General features: G+C 37.6%; 1 protein-coding gene across 1 annotated transcript in view; it reads right to left on the reverse strand.

Moving 5' to 3' along the window:
* ank3a (ankyrin 3a) overlaps nucleotides 1–23,856 on the reverse strand; it is a 121,416-nt gene that overhangs the window by 49,861 nt on the left and 47,699 nt on the right. The window contains exons 5-25 of the mRNA XM_079632699.1: nucleotides 22,847–22,945; nucleotides 21,000–21,185; nucleotides 20,327–20,350; nucleotides 16,828–16,926; nucleotides 16,092–16,190; nucleotides 15,145–15,243; nucleotides 13,615–13,812; nucleotides 13,123–13,221; nucleotides 12,812–12,910; nucleotides 12,086–12,184; nucleotides 11,740–11,937; nucleotides 11,478–11,576; nucleotides 9,527–9,625; nucleotides 8,251–8,448; nucleotides 8,062–8,160; nucleotides 7,828–7,926; nucleotides 7,648–7,746; nucleotides 6,993–7,088; nucleotides 6,311–6,383; nucleotides 5,430–5,468; nucleotides 683–806 (exon numbers count right to left, since the gene is read on the reverse strand). Of these exons, the coding sequence (XP_079488825.1) occupies nucleotides 683–806; nucleotides 5,430–5,468; nucleotides 6,311–6,383; nucleotides 6,993–7,088; nucleotides 7,648–7,746; nucleotides 7,828–7,926; nucleotides 8,062–8,160; nucleotides 8,251–8,448; nucleotides 9,527–9,625; nucleotides 11,478–11,576; nucleotides 11,740–11,937; nucleotides 12,086–12,184; nucleotides 12,812–12,910; nucleotides 13,123–13,221; nucleotides 13,615–13,812; nucleotides 15,145–15,243; nucleotides 16,092–16,190; nucleotides 16,828–16,926; nucleotides 20,327–20,350; nucleotides 21,000–21,185; nucleotides 22,847–22,945 (2,324 nt within the window). The remainder of the gene's footprint in view (nucleotides 1–682; nucleotides 807–5,429; nucleotides 5,469–6,310; nucleotides 6,384–6,992; nucleotides 7,089–7,647; nucleotides 7,747–7,827; nucleotides 7,927–8,061; nucleotides 8,161–8,250; nucleotides 8,449–9,526; nucleotides 9,626–11,477; nucleotides 11,577–11,739; nucleotides 11,938–12,085; nucleotides 12,185–12,811; nucleotides 12,911–13,122; nucleotides 13,222–13,614; nucleotides 13,813–15,144; nucleotides 15,244–16,091; nucleotides 16,191–16,827; nucleotides 16,927–20,326; nucleotides 20,351–20,999; nucleotides 21,186–22,846; nucleotides 22,946–23,856) is intronic.

The raw sequence follows: 23,856 nt of genomic DNA on the forward strand, positions 1-23,856 counted from the left end.
TATTACCTCTTTAAAAAAATATTAAATACTGTAAAGATAAATGTCTGCACTAAAAGTACAACAGGTGTTTTTCTACTACTATTTGCATAACAATTTCTCATAATTTTATCTTGTCATCTAAAAACACTAGTGTCATGCACACTTTAACTTGAATGGCACATGGTGAGTTGAATTTGTGTAGTGGGAACAGTTTCCTGAAAACCAAAATCCCAGTGTTTTTTGTTTTGTTTTTCCAGTAAACAACAGGATATGAAGACTGACAGCTCTGAATGCAGAGTGAATCTGGCCAAGATTTGGCTTCCTCTCTTTCCTGATGTTTACTGCCATCTTTTTGTTCTTGGAGCATTTTACTAATGCAGACTGAAAGTCAATACACAATGTCCTGTCATTAAAACAATACGCCCACAGCCTGGACTTGGCGTTTTAGTTTGTTTGCTTACTAGCACTCCGTTTAAATGCCTTTTAAAACTGTAATGCTTTTAGAGAAGTCCAGCTGAACACTATTCCCTTGTCTAACTCCACATCCTAAATCTATCCACATCATCCTTCATCCAAACATCTACACCTGCCATAACTTGCAACACCATATATGTTTGCCACTCATGGAGAACCAGTGACAAACAGCTTCATAAAAAAGCAAGCAAGAATACATGATATAAATAAAGTATACAAGTGCTGTTACCTGGCAGAGCGGGCTCCGATACTGAAACCCATGTACCCCTCCTGCGGCAGGGAGTCATCCCCCAACTCCCTCAGGTCCTGTGGCCGAAGATACTTCTCAGTCTCGCCAGTCATCGCATCTTCACCTGCAGGGATGAGACGGGCCTAAGGTGAGCTCACTTGAAGGTGAACGGGTAAGTGTGACCTATCAGCAGCTGCGGCAATCAGCTCCCCTTCGTTCTTCTAATTAAATAAAACCCAAAGCGATTTACAGTTCAATTATTGCCAAGACAGTCCCACAAGAACAATCTGAGGTTAAGTGTCTTGCTCAAATGCACAATGGTAATAATTTGTGGATCATCTCGTGTGGTGTAAATCTACCAGCCCACACAGTCTTCTTGTGTCATGCAAACATCCAGCACGCAGCTTCTAGATTATTAATCTATGTCACATAACACCTGGGTGTTTTTCTGTCCCCGCTGTGAATAACAGAAGCTTAGTTGGCAATATTTCACTAACACATAGAGGAAACAGTTATTGCTGCATCAGGACACCACTGCGTCTCCTGCTATAAAGCACGTTTCCATCACACCCCCAAGAGTTTCTTAAACCTGATGAAAAACAGCTAAAACCAGGCTATGCTGGTTTGCAGGTCTCTCACACACAGCATAGTCTGTTTGCTGGTTTTAAAGGGGTTTGGAGCAAGCTGGGATCTAGCTAAAATACGGTAAGACTAGCAAACCATCTTAGCCTGGCTGGCATCTTTTAAGTGGTTTGTTTTCAGCAGGGAAAATATAGAAATATGTGACCCTGGATCACAAAACCAGTCACAAGTAGCACAGATATATTGTATGGGTCAAAATTATAGATTTTTCTTTTATGCCAAAAATCATTAGGCTTATTAAGTAAAGATCATGTTCCATGAAAATATTTAGTAAATTTCCTACAGTAAATAAAACATTTATTTTTGTGAGTGAATGCAGCACAATCGCGAACATAAATGAACAACTTTAAAGGCGATTTTCTCAACGTTTCGATGTTTTTGCACCCTTAGTTTCCAGATTTTCAAATAGTTGTATCAAATATTGTCCTATCCTAACAAACCATACATCAATAGAAAGCGTATTTATTCAGCTTTCAGCTGGTGTATACATCTCAATTTTAAAAAATTGACCCATGTGACTGGTTTTGTGGTCCAGGGTAAATCAGGGTTTTGTATGACAATAAAAAAAGTAACTTATAGATCAAATTAAGTTTAATAGTTTAGTTTTACATTAACGTTATATGATTTGTGATAGTCCGTATTTGCTTGTATTGTCTAATGGGGGTTAAAAATAAAAACTTTTTAACCCACCAAAAATGGTTTGCTGTTCTGTTGACAAGTTTTAAGTGGGCTTTGGCTACTTTTGAGATAGTCAGCAGCTTGACGACATACTTACACAAAACAGTTTACGCTTGCTAGTTTGTATAATTTAATAACAGATTCAATTGTAACAGTTTTTGTAACCGTCGAAATTAACAAAGCTGTTATATAATAAACCACTTGCAAAAAACAAACAAATAGTCACTATGCCAACGACAAAACAAGCAACGGCTGCGTCTCAAAACCTCGTTAGCTGCTAGACGATTGTCATCATAACATTCAATCCAGATAGCTCTCATGGTTTTCAGGGTGTCGTTATTTTACAAAATTGGGTCGCTTATGATGCACAAAATGACGATCTAGGTAGCCAATGTTCTCAAGGTTTTGAGCCACACCACAGCCAACATATTTTTCGTATCTCTCATAAACGCGACTTTTGCTTGTCCTCTCTCTCTCTGCGTGCTGCAGCCCCTCCCCTCCCGCTTCAGAACTCCTCCGTTGCCCTAACCGGCTCGCTAATACCTTTCTACTCCGGTACCGAATTAACGACTTAATGACAACGAACACTCATGACAAAGACTAATAGATGACCCTGTCTAGAAATAGAAGACACGGCATTTGACGTCATTCTGAGTTTTAAAAGTGTAACGTTAACGTTACATCTGAATAACCTATCCAAGCAGTGTCCAGCCGGTGAACACAGTATGCAGCAGAGCCCCAAAACACCGCAGTATTCTGACACAACCACTCACATAAAAGCGCTGCCATATCCCACTCCGACACTGATATATCCGGTATTAGTGTATTCCCCCGATATTTCGTTAAGTTCTCAATGAAGTCTGTATCCTCTGAGAAAATAACTGATGGTGAGGTTGGTCTATTCCGGTTGATCATGTGAGAGTCGGTCGCCCCGAGTCGACCAGAACTCTCGTGGCTGGATGTGCGAGATTTACATCCGTTCATTCGCCCGGTAAAAGTTAAATCACAAGGCAGCCTGGGTCAAGTGAAGGAGGATCTACCAAAGCTGCACTCTCACATGTCAGGGGAGCTCTGCTCTTTTTCCAGCCTCCCGCGTGAGCGCAAAGCACACACGCACGCACGCACACACACACACACACACACACACACACACACACTGATCGCTCGCGCGCAGGAGCAGGTCCGGTGTGTGTGTATGTGCTGCTGAAGATTTTGCAGGTCTAGCAGCAAGTGCAAGGTGGTAACAAGACACCAAGTACTGTCAACATAGTTCTCTCAGGAGAATGAAGGGAGACAGACAGTGCAAGCGCCTCTCTAATGTGTGTGTGCAGGTTTGGCTACTTCTAAAGGCGTCAAATATAAAATAAAATAATAATCCTCACAAATACAGAATGTTGAAAACTACCTTTTGGATATCTGAAATGGTCCTCGCTGTTTGAGATGCTCACATCTCAATATTTGGGGGCTTCAGAATCTTACAAAGGTAAATATCTGTTATTAGTAACCAATACTCCAACTATTAAAAACTGTTTAAAAATATAAAAATAATTTAAAAAAAATAAAAACTGAAATATTTCTGAAATCTGTTTAAACGTTAATACAGGAGTTGAAATGCTAATACAAGTCTGTGTTGTAAAGTTTTATCAGCTAATGTCAGGTCTCTTCAGGCACTGCACTTCAGGGTCACTGTAGAACATTCTACTCGTTACAAAGTGATAAAGGACATTACATAACTGTAAGGAAGTTCACTCTTCTCTCAAGTTTATACTGTACAGTTATACACACACAATCTCATTTTGTGTGTATTTTGCTGTATTTGGCACTGTGCTCTTTGTTGTGTGTGGGAGGGAACAGACTTTGCTTAAATACATGAAATGTCCCCATAATGACAATTAAACTGACCTACACTGTGATAAAATGTTGTTGTTGTTTTTTTAATGAAGGGATTAATAAATACATGCTTCACACAGCCCTGGAAAATATCAGGGAATTCAAAAGGTGTGATTCCTAGGCCTGGACACTCATGTAAATACAATTTTAAAACATAATAAATAAATAAAAAACATTAAATGAAAAATTATTTTTATAGTCATTATAAATTTTATATTTATGGCAATAAAATATAGAAAAAAATGTTATTCAAAAAACTAAGTTTTTGAAAATAACAATTACGATTTTATTGTATGACAAAAAGTGGTTTTATTAATTTGATAATTAAAAAAAAAATAGAAAATGATCTCTATAAAATAAAACTATTTTAAATTACCCTCTACAGTCATGAACTGTAAAAGTCATGGAAATTCATTGGTTGAAAAATGTAACTACAAAATTAGAAATGTTGCCTTGACTTAAAGCACTAAAATTGTCTAAAAAAAACAAAAAAAATAAAAAAAAACTAATAAAAAGGACATAACAAATTGATTACAAATTAACTTTTTGAAAACAAAAATAAAGGCTAATTCAAAATATTAATAAAAACTATAGTAGCATTTAAATAATACCAAAATAACTGGTTAAAAAGTAAATGTAATCATCTTAATTAAATCTAGAAATGCAAAAAGGTTTCTGTAAGGAAGGTTATTAGGTAATTAGCATAAAATAAAAACAATAGACATTAGTCGGTCTTCACCATAATATGACAACAAACAGGAGTGTGTTACAAAAGCAGATTGGAGATCAAAAGTGGAGTGGTCATTGCTTCTGACAGACATGAGGCCTGCCTGCACCGCTCAATACACAGACAACTAACAGGATAACCTATCGATATTTTATAGGCGTCTGCTGCTAACACACGCACACACATGCACTAATGCACATACTGCTCAGACAGCAGTTTCAACACTAGACTTCTGCATTTTACTGCTTTATTATTATATTCTAAGATGGTCTCTCTCTCTCTCTCTCAGGTAGAGGGGTGACACCTGTGGGCCAAGTCAGTGTCACCTGCGGGATTCTAAGTGTATCTGCTGACACACATGGTAACCGTACACCCTTATCTCTCTGTGTAACCATGGAAAGGGGTGCAGAGAGGGACATTATGCTCATGAATATTTCAGCGTTGCACCAGGAGACAAGAGAGAGAGTTTGGCATCATAGTCAACACGTGGAGTGTTTTCTTCTCCTCCTGATCCACTGCACGTCAGCTTCACTGTATCCCAGGCAACTGTATGAGTCACATACAGGCTTGTGTGGGCATGTTAATGTGTTTCTATGTGTGAGCATTTGCAACTGTGTTTAAAGTCATGAAGGGGGAAAAAAACTGTGTGTAAAGTTAGCATTCACAGGAATCACACTCGTGGTTATGTTCATACAGACACAGTGCACTGCAAAGCCAGACGAGAGGAACGCATCAAAGCCGAGCGAGTGTGTGCGTGAAGCGAGGGATGATTAAAAAAGGGAGAAAAAACAGAACTGCGAAAGCGTGTACCTTCTTCCCCATCAGTCTGGGCTTCATGATCTTTCACAGCTGTCAAACATACAGTACACAGCAATAGGTTAAACACACACACACACACGCACGCACACACGCACACACACACACACACACACACACACACACACACACACACACACACACACACACACACACACACACACACACACACACACACACACACACACACATAATGAAGGCATATAGTGTTAGCCCAGTAATCGTGGTGCAAGCTAGAGGGGAAACTGTCGAAAATAACTCAATTTGAATATACCACTGGATGCAATACTAGTTTAAATGATATTTCAACATCTGCCTCACTGACTTAAGTGTGCATATGGTCACAGCGGAGTAAAGAGCTCTTTCAGCATTATAAACCTATATAGTTCACAAAGAAAGAGAGAGTGTGTGTGTGTGTGTGTGTGTCTACTATATTAACTATATTTTGGAGACAAATTTGTACACAGAAGTGACCAAAACCTGACAAAAAACCTCCAAAAAAGTAATTCAAGTATATATATATATTTTTTATATAAAAATGCAGAAAGTTTTGTGTGATCGGTAGGGTTAGTGAAAGGGGATAGAATATGTGTGTAAAGTATTAAAAACATTACGTCTATGGAATGTCCCCATTTAGATAGCTAAGTAAACGAGTGTGTGTGTGTGTGTGTGTGTGTGTGTGTGTGTGTGTGTGTGTGTGTGTGTGTGTGTGTGTGTGTGTGTGTGTGTGTGTGTGTGTGTGTGTGTGTGTGTGTGTGTGTGTGTGTGTGTGTGTGTGTGTGTGTGTGTGTGTGTGTGTGTGTGTGTGTGTGTGTGTGTGTGTGTGTGTGTGTGTGTGTGTGTGTGTGTGTGGATCAGTACTAGTTCAGCTGTACCTTCATCATCAGACATGTCAAGGAACTCATTCATGGTCTCCGGGACATTGATCTTGTGTTTCTCAGTTACAGGCTGGGCAAAAACATGCAAAATACAACAAAAGTTAGAGGTACTTCCATAAGAATAAATAGCATAAAGTAGCAAATTATATTGGTAATATGACATAATATGCTAACTTTTGAAAAAATCACTGACAAACTATCAATGTAAAAAATATATATATATTTACATGTTATGGCCGATAACCAATACATTTCAGATTAAATTAAAAATATAACAGTATGATTATTTAAAAAAAAAAAAAATTACAATTTTCAGCAAAGGTTATCTAAATGTAAAAATAGAAGAAATGAGCCAGAATGATTAAATATCCAGTATAGATTGAAAAATAATTAAATATAGTATATCCAATACTCTGATTGAAGTGTAATAAAAAATAAAAAAAACATGGACTGAAGTAATGAAATAATGTAAAAAATTAAATTAAATTACTCAGAAACTATGCTCAAAAGTGATTTGCATGATGCAGTTGGTTGGTGTGCATATGACAGAATGCAAAAGCGAATTGCATAAAAGACCAATTGCAGAGTATTCTACGTTTATTGTGGACATTGTTGCTGCAGTAGAGGATGTTGAGGGAAGTGGAAGGGGTGGTCAGGAGACAGATAGTGAGTATGTTACCGTGGCAGTGAGGTTTTCATCCGTAACTCCTCTCAGTGTGTCCACTACGGAGATGTACCCAAGTCGCCGAGCAATGGAGAGAGCCGTGTTCCCATTCTGCCACACACACAAACCATCACTGTACACTATATTATCTGTAAATGAGGCGTTTCATATGTACTATCATAATATGTAACGTGCTAAATGTGAGTAAAGGAGAGAGAAGTGAAAGGTACACTACTCTGTAAGATGTTTTGTTTGTTTTTGAAAGAAGTCTCACCAGGGCTGCATTTATTTGATCAAAAATACAGTAAAAACAGTAATAGTGTGAAGTATTATTACAGTTGAAATAAATGTTTTTTTAATTGAATATGTTATAATATGCTAACTTGGTGCGTTACTTTAGAGTTACTGGAGTGTTTTGGAGAGTTATTTTAATTTAAGATTAGAGGGCACATGAATTGTCCATTTTGATTTCATGCTTACTTTGATATTTTTGTGTAAACCGCAATGCATTTTTTCAGGATTATTTGAAGAATAGAAAGTTCAAAAGAACAGCATTTATTTAAAATAGTTTTTTTAACCAATGTAAAAGTCTTTAATGTCACTTTTGATCAATTTAATTAATTCTTGCTGAATAAAGTATGATTTTTTTTTTAAATGCCTCAGTACTCACCAGTGTGAGCTCATTGGCCGAAGCTCCAAATTGAAGCAGCATATTAATGATGTGGGTGTGGCCTTGCTGTGCTGCCTGGTGAAGAGGTGTGTAACCGTTCTATGCACAGAACGACAGCGAGAGTCAGTTTACATGCAAAACAAGATGGTTAATCTTTTGACAAGCTACAAACCGACTCACTTTTGTTTTGGCATTAGGCCTGGCCTGATTCTCTAACAGGAAGTTAGCCATCTTCAAATTGCCATAGTGACACGCCACATGCAACGGAGTGTAACCACTCTATTAGGAGAATAAGAAGGACAAGTGAATATCAGACACTGATACAGAAAGCAGTTGACAATGAACCTCTGAATGAATCAGTCTGCTTGTGCTGGTTATGTAATTATGGAAACGCCACAAGATCTGACCCCTGACCTTAGTTTGGCCATCAATTTCTGCTCCATGGTTCAACAGCACTTCAGCAACGCCTGGCCTGTCATCCTGTGCAGCCATGTGCAACGGCGTGAGACCGTTCTGTTTTACAAACACACACAGTGAGTCAAACTACTTTTAATCTCCAATATTGTGCTCTGTATGTGTATATGCGAGTGTACGTATGTTTACCTTATTGCCCATATTAACATTTGCATGTTTGGTGAGCAGCAGGGAGACAATGTCCACACTGCCCTCCTGTGCTGCCAGGTGGAGGGGGCTGATGCCCTGCCGGGTCACTGTGTTACACTCCGCCCCATATTCCAGCAACGTTGTCCCAATATCCAATTGATTCTTCTTAGCTGCAATGTGGAGAGGTGTGTAGCCATTCTAGAGAGAATGAGAGAGAAGCAAGATGCGAAGATTCAGTAATTTTTTTTACTGTAGTATTTTTTTAGTTTTTAGTACTTTTCTTGATTACACAAACCAAGCAGAGACTGCAAGAAGACTGAAAGAAGTAACCAAGCACTTCACCCCCCTCCAAATTCCCAACCTGTTATCATGGATATTACATGAACATCACTCAAGGTACATCAACTCTGGGAAAAAGCAAGCCATGAAATTTAGAACTGCAAAAATCATATAGTTAATCCACATTTTTGTCTTGTTTTTCATAAAAATATATATAAATGCTAAAAACTGGATCAGTTTACATGATATTTTTTTCCTCCTCGAGTATAAATCAAAAGGGACAAGGCCATGGGAAAAAAATATGAGATATGTAGGAGGAAAAGTTATATTTCAATGCTTTTATGTTTCCTTGCAAAACTTTTGCATTCACCTGAGAAACTTTGTATTCAGTATTCACTCACAAAAGTTTTGTTCCCCTGAGAATCTTTGCGCATAATCCCAAAAGTTTTGTGTTCCTCTGAGAAAATGTGTTAAAAAATGAAAACAAAAGCATATTTTTCCCTCCCATCTCGTTTTTTCCCAATCGCCTAGCCCCTTTAGGCACCCCGAACAAACAAAATTTTGATTTGAATTAATTAATTAATTAATTCAAGACATATTAGTTGACAACAAACCTTTATATCTTACACAATCTTTTACTAAAAATAAATAAATCCTGTATTACTGTTTTACTGGAACACAAAATAAAAATAATGAGAAAGAAAATTTCTGCAGAGCTCAATGTGAGAATATGGCCTGTTTAACAACTCTTCCATGCAGTTTGACTGAGTTTAGTTTATTTTGCTTAAACTTAATCAGATTTTATGCTATTCAATAAACTTTTCAGACTTCATGACATCCTCTACAAATATGATTTGAACATGGCAACAAAGTCACAAACAGCACGTAGTAACAGATCTTCAGATGTGATTTGTTATGTATAGCTTAATAGCTATATGTAATAGCTTTTCAATGGTAAACAGCATGGAAGTGTTAATCCAGCAACCCAATCTCGTACCTTCGCTGCAGAGTGAGGAGATGCTCCCTGGTCCAGCAGTAACAGAGCCACTCTCTGATTATCATAGTGAGCAGCCACATGCAGCGGTGTTAACCCAGTCTACAATATACACACAGTCCCCAGCACGACCACAAGCACCCACGCCAGCATGCAACACACATACATACAAACAAACATAGGACGCATGCATGCCAGCACATACAGTACATGGGTACACACACACACACACACACACACACACACACACACACACACACACACACACACACACACACACACACACACACACACACACACACACACACACACACACACACACACACACACACACACACACACACACACACACACACACACACACACACACACACACACACACACACAATGTTAAAGTTAAGAGGGAAGAAATCCCAGCAAACCACATTAAGATTATGGAGGACCAAACCTTTGAATTTATTCAAAATTAAGAATAAATAAATATATAACATGTATAATATATAACATGCATAATATATAACATGCCTAAAAATAACAGCATTAAAATAAATAAAATAATAAATGACTTAAAAAGACAACTATGATTATTTTTTAATTTAATCGTGAATTTATTTTTGTATTACTTTTTTCTTTATTTATTATTTCATTTATTTATGCATTATTTTATTTTTTATATTTATTTATTCCCACAAGTATTTATATTTATACATATATTTATTTATCGGTGCGCAACATGTAAATGAGGGAAGCTGTCCTTGCGTAGCTCCAGTGCACCATTGGTTGAGAGCTCACGTATAGAAGCGCTAGAAGATCCAGTTTGCATTATGTCTAATTATTTTGTAGTGACCACGGTTTTCCAGAAATAGAAACACGAAGCTGAAGCCAGCAACTAATGTGATCCTTCCTTACAGCATTGTCATCAAGTCGGCAGATTTTAGGTTGATGACACCTAGACACCCAGCTGGTTTCTAGTTTTTTTTTTTTGTGTGTGTGTAATCACAGAGGAAATCTTGACTAGGTTTACTGGGTTTATTTAAACCTAGGTTTGCGATGCTTGGGGAAAATGCGGCCCTGGATTGGCAAGATCTTCTCAGTGAAAAAAGTAATAAAAAAATTAATTCAGGATTACATTTAATTCAAAAGGATATTTGTTTAATCAAGTCATTTTTCATTTATTTATTTTCCAATTATTGCATTATTATATTATTACTTATCTATTTATCATTTCTGCAGGTTTGGGCCTCCATATTAAGCAAGCAGCAATGAGCTCACACATAATATGAAGTAGAAAAAAACTTCCACAGGATGGGTAACACAGTTTAAGCTTCTATGTGATATTTTTGTATATCTGTAGTATTGTTGTACGTATTAAAAAGCTTAATCTTTGTTAAGGAAACCAGACCTTCATGGCAGCACAGCTGACATAATGACTCGTCAGCTCTATGAGTCTCTCAATAAAGCTATACTTTGTAGTTCAAGAATAATAAGAGGAACCATTTGGAGGAAGGTTGAAACAGATGAACAGACAAGACAAATTAAGGTCCTGTCCCAAATGACGCCCTCAGTCCTTGTGGTTTAAGGCATCATGGTTTGGCTGGTTACTGTGGCCCAGTTAGCCCCTGCTGGTAGATGTTGTAACTACACCATCTGGCTACAAAAAGCAGGTTTCTCCATCGAAGGCCATTCAGAAGTAGCCAAGTATTCTGACCATTGTTTTTTTTGCAAGAAACATTTCAAATGTAAATATTTAATTATATTAATATTATTATTAATATTATATTATATTTGACCAATGCCTAAATTCTGGGCTTTCATGGACTTTGCCAAGCCCAAGTGAAGTCCACATCAAGTGCACATTTGGGGTAAGACCAAGCTGTATTATGAAATGCACAAGGCGACTCATATAAATGTTGCATCATTATACAAATGTGCAATAATGTATATGTTCACCAACCTTGCCTGCTGCATCCGGTGCAGCTTTCTTCTGCAGTAGAAGATTGGCAACTTCCAACTGCCCATACTTTGCAGCCACATGCAGGGGAGTGAATCCTTTCTGTGGATGTATATATGGGCACGGAAGAAGGAAAGAGAACAAAAAACAGTGAAAAGGATTCTCATGACAGAGTCAGCTTGAATCATCTGATAAGTCTCAGATGATTGAACCCCACTGTGTGTGGGCATACAGCACAAACACAAACACACACACACACACACACCTTAGTTGCTGCAGAGAGGGAGGTTCCCTGCTCCAGCAAGAGAGCTGCTATCTCCTGATGGCCCTCGCGGGCGGCGAGGTGGAGAGGGGTGTAGCCGGAGGTGGTGGCAGCATTGGGAAGTGCCCCCTTCTGAAGCAACTGCTGCACAATATCCAACTTTCCCAGACGGCTGGCTATATGCAGGGCTGTTTGGTCATCCTAGAAATTGTCGTTATGGAAATAGAGTGGGAGAGAGAGATGAGATGAGAGGCAAAACTGCAAAGCACATTTATCATCTGTCATGTTCTAATCATGTATGTGGACAGAGGTGTATTCAAATTTGAGCTTGTGTGTGTGCGTTTCTCACCTTGGCTTTGATGTCCACTTTAGCACCATTCTGTAGGAGGTATCTGACAACATCAGCCTGGCCGGCCCTTGCTGCCATGTGCAGTGCTGTTTCACCTCTCTACAATACAACATTTGTGTCCAGAACATTTGATGAAGTGCATGTGATTGGCAAGTGAGTTAAACTTATTATATAACAACATGATTCATGTTATGGAGTACTTTTAATGCAAACAAATTCAAAGGAGTATATGAATTTTATTATTCAGTATGCCAGTATAGCCAATTATAAAAATGATTCTACTAAAATATATATTTAAAAAATAATTGCTATCAACCAAAACTTTTCCATGATTACATCTTTTGTATTGGTCTTCTCATTCAGATAAAACACACACACACACATATTTTTTTTTAAATCTAAAAATATCAACCTCAAACCAGAAAAGAGGAAGTGAAATCATACGAGTCTTCGCTAAGCCAAGTTCAAAGGTTGGTCTCATTTTTCATGCTTGACAAGATTAATCAAATATAACATGTCCACCCCATCACATAAATTATTATATACATTTTTTATTAAATATTTTTTTTGTATTAATTAGATTGAGATGCCAAAATGCAATATGCATGTAACATAATAATACAATATAACATAAAGTTGTGTGTATGATAGAATGTTTAAAATGGTAGAAATACATATTTTAAAAAATCACCTGTGAATGACTCTATACTAAAAGAGGAAACGTACCACGTTGGTGGTGTTGGGTGAGGCTCCGTGATGTGTGAGCTGTTTCACTATGTTCTCATGACCCATAAACGCAGCAACGTGGATAGGCGTCAACCCCGACTGCAAACAATAAAAATAAAAAATCTGAAAACTTCATGAAAACATTACTATAATACTGCTTGTGCTATTACATTTTAGAAACATATCTAAAACTATGAACATTAAACTCAATTCAAAACTAGACAATACATTTCTAGTGCGTTTATGGCACTGTATCATATGGCATATGTTTTTGATGAAAGTTCAATCATCATACAGTATCTCTCTCGTACCTCAGTGACGGCCTGCATTGATGCTCCATGTTTCAGCAGCAGTTCCATCACCTTTACTCTGTTCTTCTTACAGGCAATATGAAGAGGTGTGAAACCGTTCTGTTGATGTGAACACAAACATGCTCTGCTTGACTGAGATACCATCACACCCACCTTTATCAAAAGTGAGAACTCACAAAAACCTCCCATCGTTTGAATGAACCCATGGCATTCAGTAATAAAGCTTTGTAATCTCGCTCATTTGATCTATTTTAAACCTCACATCAAGTTATTTCTGAGGTTTATTTTTAAACTGTCATCAGAATGTCTCAGTATGACTATGGCAACACGCACAACTGTGTATAGTGGAGTGAGAGATCAGCGTTCATACAGATACATCTGTTAACAGAGGAAAATTAACCCTGTAACCAAATGCAGAGAGAGAAAGGAAAGTGCGAGAAGGTATTTTCTGAGTTTGATTATGTATGGTTCTCTTTTTCTCTCTGCTCTCACCAGGGCTTTAGCGTTAGGGTTGGCCTTCTTATCTACGATGACTTTTGCCACTTTGTAATGTCCGCAGTGAGCGGCCACGTGCAGTGCCGTCAGGTAATCGTTGGTGACATCATCCACGGGGGCATTGTGCTGGAGGAGCAGTTGGACACAGTTCAGGTGATCCCCTTGGGTCGCCATGTGCAGAGGAGACAGACCGTTCTATAGTAAACCAAAAAATAGCATTTAACAAGATTAATGGATAGTGGTTGATCAATACAGATTTTTTTGGATGGCAAAAGCCGATGTCTTAGAGCAAGGTGGCCGACGGCCAATAAACAGCCGATATAAATTATATCACATCACCGCACAAATAAGCCCATGCTGCAATGAAAGTTACATTTATTTTAAATCATATTTACTAAAATGAAAATTTTTAAAGATTTGTAATACATGACTACAAAGGAAGGAAGCTGGTACAGTACCTTTGTGTGCAATGGGAATAATATTTTCTCAAATAAAGGGCAGTAAAGGTACATTTATATACTGTACACAGTGAATATGAACACAAAGATTTTCCAAAAAGGAAACCTTATCGGCCATTGGCGATAATTAAAAAAAAAAAAAAAAAAGATTTGCCTGCGAAAATTCCCAAAACAATGGTAAATGTGACCACACCTTAAAGGTGCAGTGTGTGATTTTTAGCAGCATCTAGTGATGAGGTTACGAATTGCAACCAAATGAAGTTACGGTGGCCGACAGGAAAATAAGTCGCCGTCTGAGACAGCAGAGAGTAGCCAGTTAAGCAATGAGGTTTCTTTACAAAGATAAATTAAGAAATTATGTTTACTTAATTATTCAGTAAAACCATTTGTTATTGCGAATATTATTGTTACTTGTTCATCATTGTGTCAGTGTTTTATTCGCTGACCTAATCTAGTTTCTTTGCACGAAGAACAACATAGTGACGAAACGCGTTTGTCCGTTAAGGACTACAGTAGAAACATGGTGGCGGAAAATGTAAGGGGACCCGCGGTGTATGTAGATGGAAAAGGCCCATTCTATTGCATTTCTGTCAACAGATCCTCCTAAAGATTACACAATGCACCTTTAACTGTTTCCACTAAACTAACTGGATTACTTCTATACCATAGCTAAATATTGATACGGACTGTACACAAAACCTGCAGGATAGCCTTAAAATATATCAACTGTGCAAAGAGGGCCAATGTTTAAAAAAGCTCATGCACTATGTGAAGAAATTGATGCATTTACGTGAAGGTATTTTGAGGGGCTTGCAATTATGACAGGAAACCCCTCCCGCTCTGGCACCTAAATCCACAATCTATGATGAAATGGTAGCAAAGAGAGAGAGAGGGGGCCTGATAAATAGGCTATGTTGTTGCTTCTGTTGAAATATTGGCCACATGGGGGCAGTCTTAGGCATGGCCAGAAATTATGGGTAGACCAGCAATTACACCTGCATTGCATATCCACATTCACACACAAAAGGGCAGAAATAATATATGGGGTCAAAAAAAGTAGATGTCTTACTTTCGTCTTGGACAAGATGGGAGCTCCCCTGTCCAGCAGCATCTCAACAACCTGTTCATGTCCACTTCGTGCACCGCAATGCAATGGGGTTAAACCATCCTACAAGCACACACAGATACATGTACAGGATGTACATCAAAGATGAAATGTTGCATAAGATTAGATTGTACCCTCTGAGATCATACTGGTAAGAACAGCTGATACCACAGACAAACCTCAGCACCTTCAGATGCTCCACTGACACTACATGCTGACCAGTTTGATATTTCTTGCAAAGCTATTCATTTTAATGTACTGCATTTTACACTTCATTGGATCTTGCCTGCCTGTCTTACTTTACTTATGTGTTTTTGTGTGTGTGTGTGTGTGTGTGTGTGTGTATATATATATATATATATATAATTGAATCATTGAATTGTGCGCCCTTAGGAATTCTAAGCTAATAAGTAACATACTGTTGACAACTTGACATATTTACAAGGTGCATAATGTTCTCTGAAACTTGGTCTCATCTGAGACATCCCTGAGGTAAAAGGTCAAAGGATGACTTTCTATATATAACTGTAGGAATGTCCTAAGAAGCTGTCTGACATTTTCCTTAAGGTAAAGTATACTGAAGGCAAGACATTTCTTCTTGTTATTCCTTGACTAATAGTATATTTGATTATAATGATTTCATATTTTATAGACTGTAGATGCCAATTGCCATATTTGTGCATAACAAAAGTCATTTTTCAATATATTAAAATAGAAAACAGTTATTTTAAATTTTAATAATATTTCACAATATTACAGCTTTAGCTGTTTTTTTATCAAATAAATGCAGCCTTGGCGAGCATAAAATACTTTTTTCAAAAACATTGTGTGTGTGTGTGTGTGTGTGTGTGTGTGTGTGTGTGTGTGTGTGTGTGTGTGTGTGTGTGTGTGTGTGTGTGTGTGTGTGTTACCTTGGTCTTGGCTTCAATTTTTGATCCTCGGTCCAACAGCAACTTCACCATGTTTCCATTTCCTCTCTTAGCCGCCACATGCAGTGGAGTGATGTCATTCTGTATGCGGCCCACACAAACATCGTAAGATACACAGCGGGTACAAAAGATGTAGTCACAATCAGACTTCACAGAGAATCTAAATTACATAATTATGTATGAAATAATAATATAACAATAATGATAATAATATTTTTTTATGGAAGCATACACAATATCCTGAACCGTATTTGAGATGCATTGCGACTGTGTAACCCTCGGGCTGAAGTAGATTCATGCATGCGCTTGTTTGGACTGTGCCGGCCATATGACGGTTTCAGTTGGTAGGGCATTTGGCAGATTCACACACACACAGACACACATACATGTGAGCATGTGTGCACACAAAGAGCCTTAGGCAGATCATTTAGCTCATTTATCAAAGCACTTATGGAGCATTTTAGGCTTCAGTCTGGTTACAATTCTGTATACAACATTAATGCAATACTGCCCCGTCTGGTGCTCAGAGGAACTGCATCTCCACGGTCAAAATGAAGCCAGGTCTAGCTGCATTTGGAATGGAAATCAATGCACCTGAAAATTCTATTATAAATGTGTGGACTGAACCCAGCAAATAATTTGGGTGATTAGAAGATTTAAACAGACTATGGGGAACCTTTTGCCCTGTAATCTGCTATCAATGTCCACCAAAGCTTACCCTTGCCATGAAGTCCACTGCTGCTCCTCTGTTTAACAGTAGTGTTGCAACATTGATGTTTCCATAATGGGCAGCAATGTGAAGAGGAGTGAAACCGCTCTGATGGAGAAAAAAAAAAGAAAAGAAAAAAGACAAAGAACAGAATGTTTAAAAAAATTGTCCATTTGTCCTTTCAGTCCATTAAATTACCTGCACTTCTTTTGTCAAATGTCTAGTCATTTACATTGTGTTTGGGATTATCAAAAGACTGTTGCTGCATCCGAATTCTCATACTATATAGTAGGAACTACATTTGGTTTGAAACTTACTTTGCGAGTTCTGTAGTATGAATGAAATGCGGACGTACTACAGCCGCCATGTTGTCATTATCATGTGACCTACCAGCGTCAGTCGCGTCGCTTCACTGCCAGTCACAAATCCTCTCCTATGGCCACATTGGATAGTATAAGTGTCCATCAAATGCACACTTCAGAATCTCGCCAGAGGTAGTAGGTAGCTAGGTACTTTTCGCTTACTGTTTTATGAATACTATGAATTTGCACGTATACTACTCGGCTCACATACTGTTTTTCAGCTACTATATAGAATGGAAGTAGGCATATTCGGAAGCAACGATTGAGTGTTCAAGACAACTTGTCAAATTTTTACAGAAAAATGTATATGCAAAATCCTCTTGCTACAAAATACTATCATCTTCTCTTTAATGATTAAACGATATTATATACCGGTGGTCAAATTACAAAGGCTAAAGATCAGATTTAGCTATTTATACTGTAATCACTACATTCTTCAATAGAAACTGGATCTGAGTGTCTGGATCTGAGAGAGATATCAAAACGTCAACTATTTCTGGACTATAAGAACATTTTGAATATGAGACACAGTTGTCAAGGCGAGATGGAGGTGTCTTGTAGGCTGCATTGCAGCAAAGGTCTTCCAGTCATGGAGATTTCCATCTCAATTAGCCAATAATCCGACACAAAGCAGGTGGTTCTCAGGATAGCCCTTCCCTTTTGTTTGCTCTCTCATCTCCAAGGGAACGGGGCTCCACCCATTTTGAGGGGAATTATTGCAATTATTAGCCACAGGCGTAAATGGAAAAACAGCAGGGGTTTAAACATTTCCAGTCGCACACTAATAAACCAGAGACAAGAGACAACACATACTGTCACCTATTCTCAGATTATCACCATTAAGTCATCATGACCAATGCATTCAAATTTCTATTCCCTCAGAAAACCCTTTAAATGTTTATGTAGATAATTATACTGAGATGAGTACATTAGGAATATGACTTCAGTATGTTTTTGTAAGTTTGCAATTTGGCAATGCTCTCTATCATGCAAAACTGTGAAATATAAATCTACACAGTCAAACTGCTGTTGCTTGCCGTGTGGGCAAACTTGACCATGCACATGTGCAGATTCTTTTTGCAACATTGCAACAATCCTAAACAGCTAGATTTCCAGCTGTTTAAGTGAATCCGAGGGAGTTTTTGTCTAAAGGCCCATGCACAAGCCCCAGGGAGGAGGACTAAACGAACAGACCGTCTCATCTCTGTAGCTGGCCAGCCGGGTTCCTTTTTCACAGCCAAACCAAGTGAAAAATGTTGGAACAACATGCTTCTTCCAGTTAGTAATAAAAGTAGTTTAAAAGGTCAAACTTAAAATTGTACCGTTTTCTCACTTCTACAGTAGCAGGATGTGCCAGTGAAGTGACCTTTGCATCATGTAATACTCTCATTCTAATGACTTCTCTTTGAATCTCCAAAAGGCCAGATGGACTTTCAGAAACTTTAATAAACCTTTTCACACAGTCCAAAATACTGTATTGCAATGATTCTTATTTGTCATAAGAATATATAAAATGTTTTTAATTGCTTGAAATTTGAATTTGAAATTTGAAAATTGCTTTTAAGACATGAAAAGCTGAATATACTCCTTGAAAACCCCATGAAATGGTTTGCCAAATTTGAATTCCTGCAATATATACTCTTTTAAAATGATTAGATTGATGGTTGGAAAAGATAAATAGAATGTTAGTGCAACCAAATCCAGACCCCAAAAATAAATCATGAAAAAATATTTTATTGGGCAAAAATCAACATTTTGGAGGACAATATCAATATTTTGGCCTGTTTCCTTTGATGAGTGATAAACTGAGAAATACAATTTTCCTTGAGCTTTTGACATATAAGAGGTCATCATACTATAAGAATATCCTGTAAGTTTCAGAACTGAAAACTTCCTTGTTAGTTCAATAAAAGCTTTTATTGACACCAGGCACTGCGAACGACAGGTTTTTCAAAGTGGGGATCTATGACGTCAAAGGGTATCAAACACCGCCTCCGCAGAAGATGACCAACGGCTACTTCAACACTGCCTGTTTAGCCCCGCCCACCGATTCGTGCACTATATGAAACTCATTATAATATGCAAAACTGTTATCCAATCATAGCAGTGGGCGTTTACTTCCAAGTCTTCAATGCGGCACGGCCATAAAAAACGAGCGTTTCAGAAGCTAGGCTCAAAACCAAGGCAGAAAATAGCCTATTACTTATTCATTTATGTTTTTGAATGTAAAAACCAAGCGAACGTCATAAGTTGACCTCAGACAACACTATAAAAAAAATGTAAAAAGCCAGTTCATGACCCCTTTAAAAGAGAATTAATAAAATGAATGTGCATCTGCTTAAAGTTATTTTTGTGACTAAACCCACGGAAAAGCTCCAATTTTGAAATCATGTGATCTAAAAATGAGGCAAAAGCAGTGATCATGTTTGATCTAGGACTAGGTAATGCAACAAAGATGTTGTGATGCCAAAACCCCTCTTGGAAGTAGAACGCCGTCGTGTTTACAACTGTGACAACGAGCGCTTATCAGGATCAACTAAACGCTGGATTTTCAAAAGTATGTGAAGCATGTTAAGTTTGTGGCATAGACGCTTTAAAATACGTCCAAGAGTTTAACACAGTTATTGTAGGGACATCGACGTTACATTTCACACCCCTAAATATGGCACGGAAAAAAACGAACTGTGGTTGCTTTAAATGTCAGCCTCTAGATCTTGAGCTTTATTTACTCCAAATGTTGAGGGTTCTTAACCTCGAGTGAAAATCTCTCTACAAACAGCAGTATCTCAGATCAAAGGGCTCTAAAAACTGAAACACTTGAACCAACCGTTTATATTCACCATTATCAACATCATAACCAGCAACTAAACAAAACCACTGATAAAACCCTTTAACCAATCAGAAAGCTGCATGTTGAGATGTGGAACCACGGCCCATAGCTGCAGAAATCAAAGCATGCTTCAGCCCTCCACCCAAAGCAAGGTCTCATTCCTCCATCCCCACATAGCAAATAAGAGAAGAGAAAACAGGAAATGATACGAAAATAGAGATGGTACAACAAGGGTGGGGGCAACACTAGGGGGTGTTCTAGGCAAAGCAGGGGGTGGAGGTGGGGGTCAACAGCTTAATGTTTATCATGGGTATACCTCTGTTGTTCTATTCACCATCATCTACGTTGAGATGTGAGGAAAGGAAAGAATGGGCAGTTAGTGAACACTGACAGGTAAACGAAGGACATGTCACATGTATCTAAAGACAGGACTAAGTGTGGGTGAGTGTTTAGTTACACGTTATTTCGATGGTCCACTAACTATAAGTAACTATGGAACTACATGTCAGCTAACTTTCATTAGAGTATTAGTAGACTGTTAGGTTAGGGTTAAGGCAAGTAGAATAAGTTGGCATCTACTTGCAAAGTTACTTATAGTCAGTAGAAAGTCTGTTGGGGAGCATCACAATAAAGCATTGAATTAAGCACACAGTCTACTAATACTCTAATGACTGGAAGTTGAAATGTAGTTGCAAAGTTACTTATACTTAGTAGAATGTCTAAAGCTGACTATCAAAATAAAGTGTTAACGAGTGTTTTTAAGGAAAAAATAACACCTAAATCACATTTAAAAGCAAAACATATAGAGTATATGGTGAGGTACTCTTAATTACATAAAAAAAATATGAGAAAAAAAGATGTGGGAAAGTGTGTGCACAAGAGAGTGTGTGGGTGGTAGAGGAGTGTATATTTGACCAGGATGGTGCGGTTTCAGTAAGAACTTTGGGATTAAGAAAATAAGTGATAGACAGACAGACTTTCAGACAGACCTTGGACTCAACATCCGCGTTGTGGTCATTCTGAAGAAGCAGAGCTGCAGATTTGGTGTCGTCCTTGCGGGCTGCAATGTGGAGCGCAGGCAGACGGACTTTACCTTTCGTGTCATTCTCTAACAACAGAGAAACCACCTGATCATGACCCTGCTGCAAGGCTACGGCTAACGGTGTAAAGCCATCCTAAAGAGAGGAAGAGAAACAGGCCTGATTATCGATTCATATACCTTAGTTTACATATGTTACTGCAATTTGTTTCATAATATATACAAAAATTCAAAGAATACTTTTATTTATCAAGAATGCATTAAATTGATCAAAAGTGACAGTAAAGACATTTATAATGTTGCAAAAATATTGCAGTTTCCACAAAAATTCCAAACAGAGCAATTGTTTTCAGCATTGGTAATAATAAATGTTTCTTGAGCATCAAATCAGCATATATTGTAAGAATGATTTCTGAAGGATCATGTGACTGAAAACTGCTGGAGTAATGATGCTGAAAATTCAGCCATCACAGGAATAAATTAAAATTGTAATATATTTATTTTATACTGCTATAATATTTCACAACATTACTATTTTTACTGTATTTTATGATCTAATAAATGCAACATTGGTGACCATAAGAAACAAATCTTACCGACCCCAAAACATTTACCATTATATATATATACATAAAACCCCATTTTCAGAAAAGTTGGGACATTTAGTAAAATGCAATAAAAATCTACAATATGAGACCCTGGATCACAAAACCAGTTACAAGTCGCACAAGTATATTTGTGGCAATAGCCAACAATACATTGTATGGGTCAAAATTAGATTTTATAGATTTATAGATTTTTCTTTTATGCTAAAAAACATTAGGATATTAAGTAACGATCATGTTCCATGAAGATATTTTGTAAATTTCCAACTGTAAATATATAAAACATTTATTTTTGTGAGTGAATGCAGCACAATCGCAAAAAACATAAATGGACAACTTTAAAGGCGATTTTCTCAATGTTTAGATTTTTTTGCACCCTCAGATTCCAGATGTTCAAATAGGTGTATCTCGGCCAAATATTGTCCTATCCTAACAAATCAGGATAAATCTCATTTAAAAAAAATTTACCCATGTGACTGGTTTTGTGGTCCAGGGCCACATATGGGATTTGTTCATTCTCTTGAACCGTTTTTTTTACTGGCAAAAGAACAAAGAAAAGTTTACCAATGTTTTCACAGACCAAAATAACTGTATGTTGTAAATATGTACATATATATTTTTTATTTTGATGGCTGCAACAAAGCTCCAAAAAAGTTGGGACAGAGGCATATTTACCACTGTGTCACATCACCTTTCCTTTTAATTACACTTTTTAATAATTTGGGATTTGAGGACATTAAAATTGTTGAAGTTTTGCAAGTGGAATTTATACCCAATCTCGCCTGATATAAGACATCTGCTCAACAGTCAATGGTCGTCGTTATCTGATTCTCCTTTTCATGATGGGCCATACATTTTCAGTTGGTCAGTGAAAACATTGGAAATATTTTCTTTGTACATTTGTCAGTTAAAAAGGTTCAAGAGAATTACCAAATCGCAGATTCTTGATTTAATTGCATTTTTCTATATATATATATATATATATATATATATATATATATATATATATACTCTATATATTCTGTGTATGAGAAAAAGAGATGTGGGGAGGAGGACTGAGGCAAGTAGAAAGCACTTACTACTCTCACACACACACACACACACACACACACACACACACACACACACACACACACACACACACACACACACACACACACACACACACACACACACACACACACACACACACCTCTGTAGCAATGCTCTGGCTGGAGTTGTTCTCCAAGAGGAAGCGCACCACATCCAAATGGTTTTCCTGTGCAGCCATGTACAGTGGGGTAAAGCCATTCTGAAAAAAACATTACATTCATGTTATATATACGTACATTTGAATCATTAGTCAGTCTGTATTTTTAATTGTCAGCCTGTCATTTATATTAGTTTTACTATTGAAAAAAACTATATTTCAAGCTGTCATTTTACAGTTTTTTTCGATTGCTAAACGACAGTGAGCACAACTGGAGCTACATGTGCAAAACTCTAACTACAGTCTGCACTACCAACAGTCACCTAAGCTAAACAGTTCACATCACCTGCAAAACTCACTCCAAGCAACACAACTCTTAACACATGGCTCAAAACAGGCTCAGTGCAGCCAAACACTATGCACAACCCTCACTGAGATAACACACACTGTCACTCAGAACACACTGAGAGTAAAAACACAAGCATCAAACACCAATACAGAAAATACAAAGTTTTCATCTTTACAGTTTGAACAATTTCAGTGACTTCATACAAAGTAATATTTTCTTCAAAGAAAAGAGTGACATTCTTTCACATGATTTATTTACAGTAAATTTTTAGAACATAACAATTCTTTAAGGTAAATGAAAATTAGCAGTTTGCTTCACAATAGTCTGTAGTAATTTACAGAATTACAGTATAATGAGGAAAAAAAGGTAGAAACTAAAAGTACATGTAATTCAAACAAATAATTGAGGGGCTAATCCTGCTAATCTCTAGCATCAGGCCACAGGTTTTCATCAACATCACATCAAATGTTCTCTCTTGCCATGCACCTGGGGAAGAACCTTCTGGAGTGCCTTATCCATCCCTGGTAGTCCTCTGGACTCGTGTCCTCACATCCGGCACGCATGGCTTCCAAAAGAGACATTTGGTCATGTGGGTGGTGGTGACCAAACACTTTACACCTCCAGGCAGAGAAAAACTCCTCTATTGGGTTGAGGAAGGGTGAAT

The sequence above is a fragment of the Phoxinus phoxinus genome (genome assembly GCF_949152265.1).
Source record: "Phoxinus phoxinus genome assembly, chromosome: 13".
In the NCBI taxonomy this organism is placed as follows: Eukaryota; Metazoa; Chordata; class Actinopteri; order Cypriniformes; family Leuciscidae; genus Phoxinus; species Phoxinus phoxinus.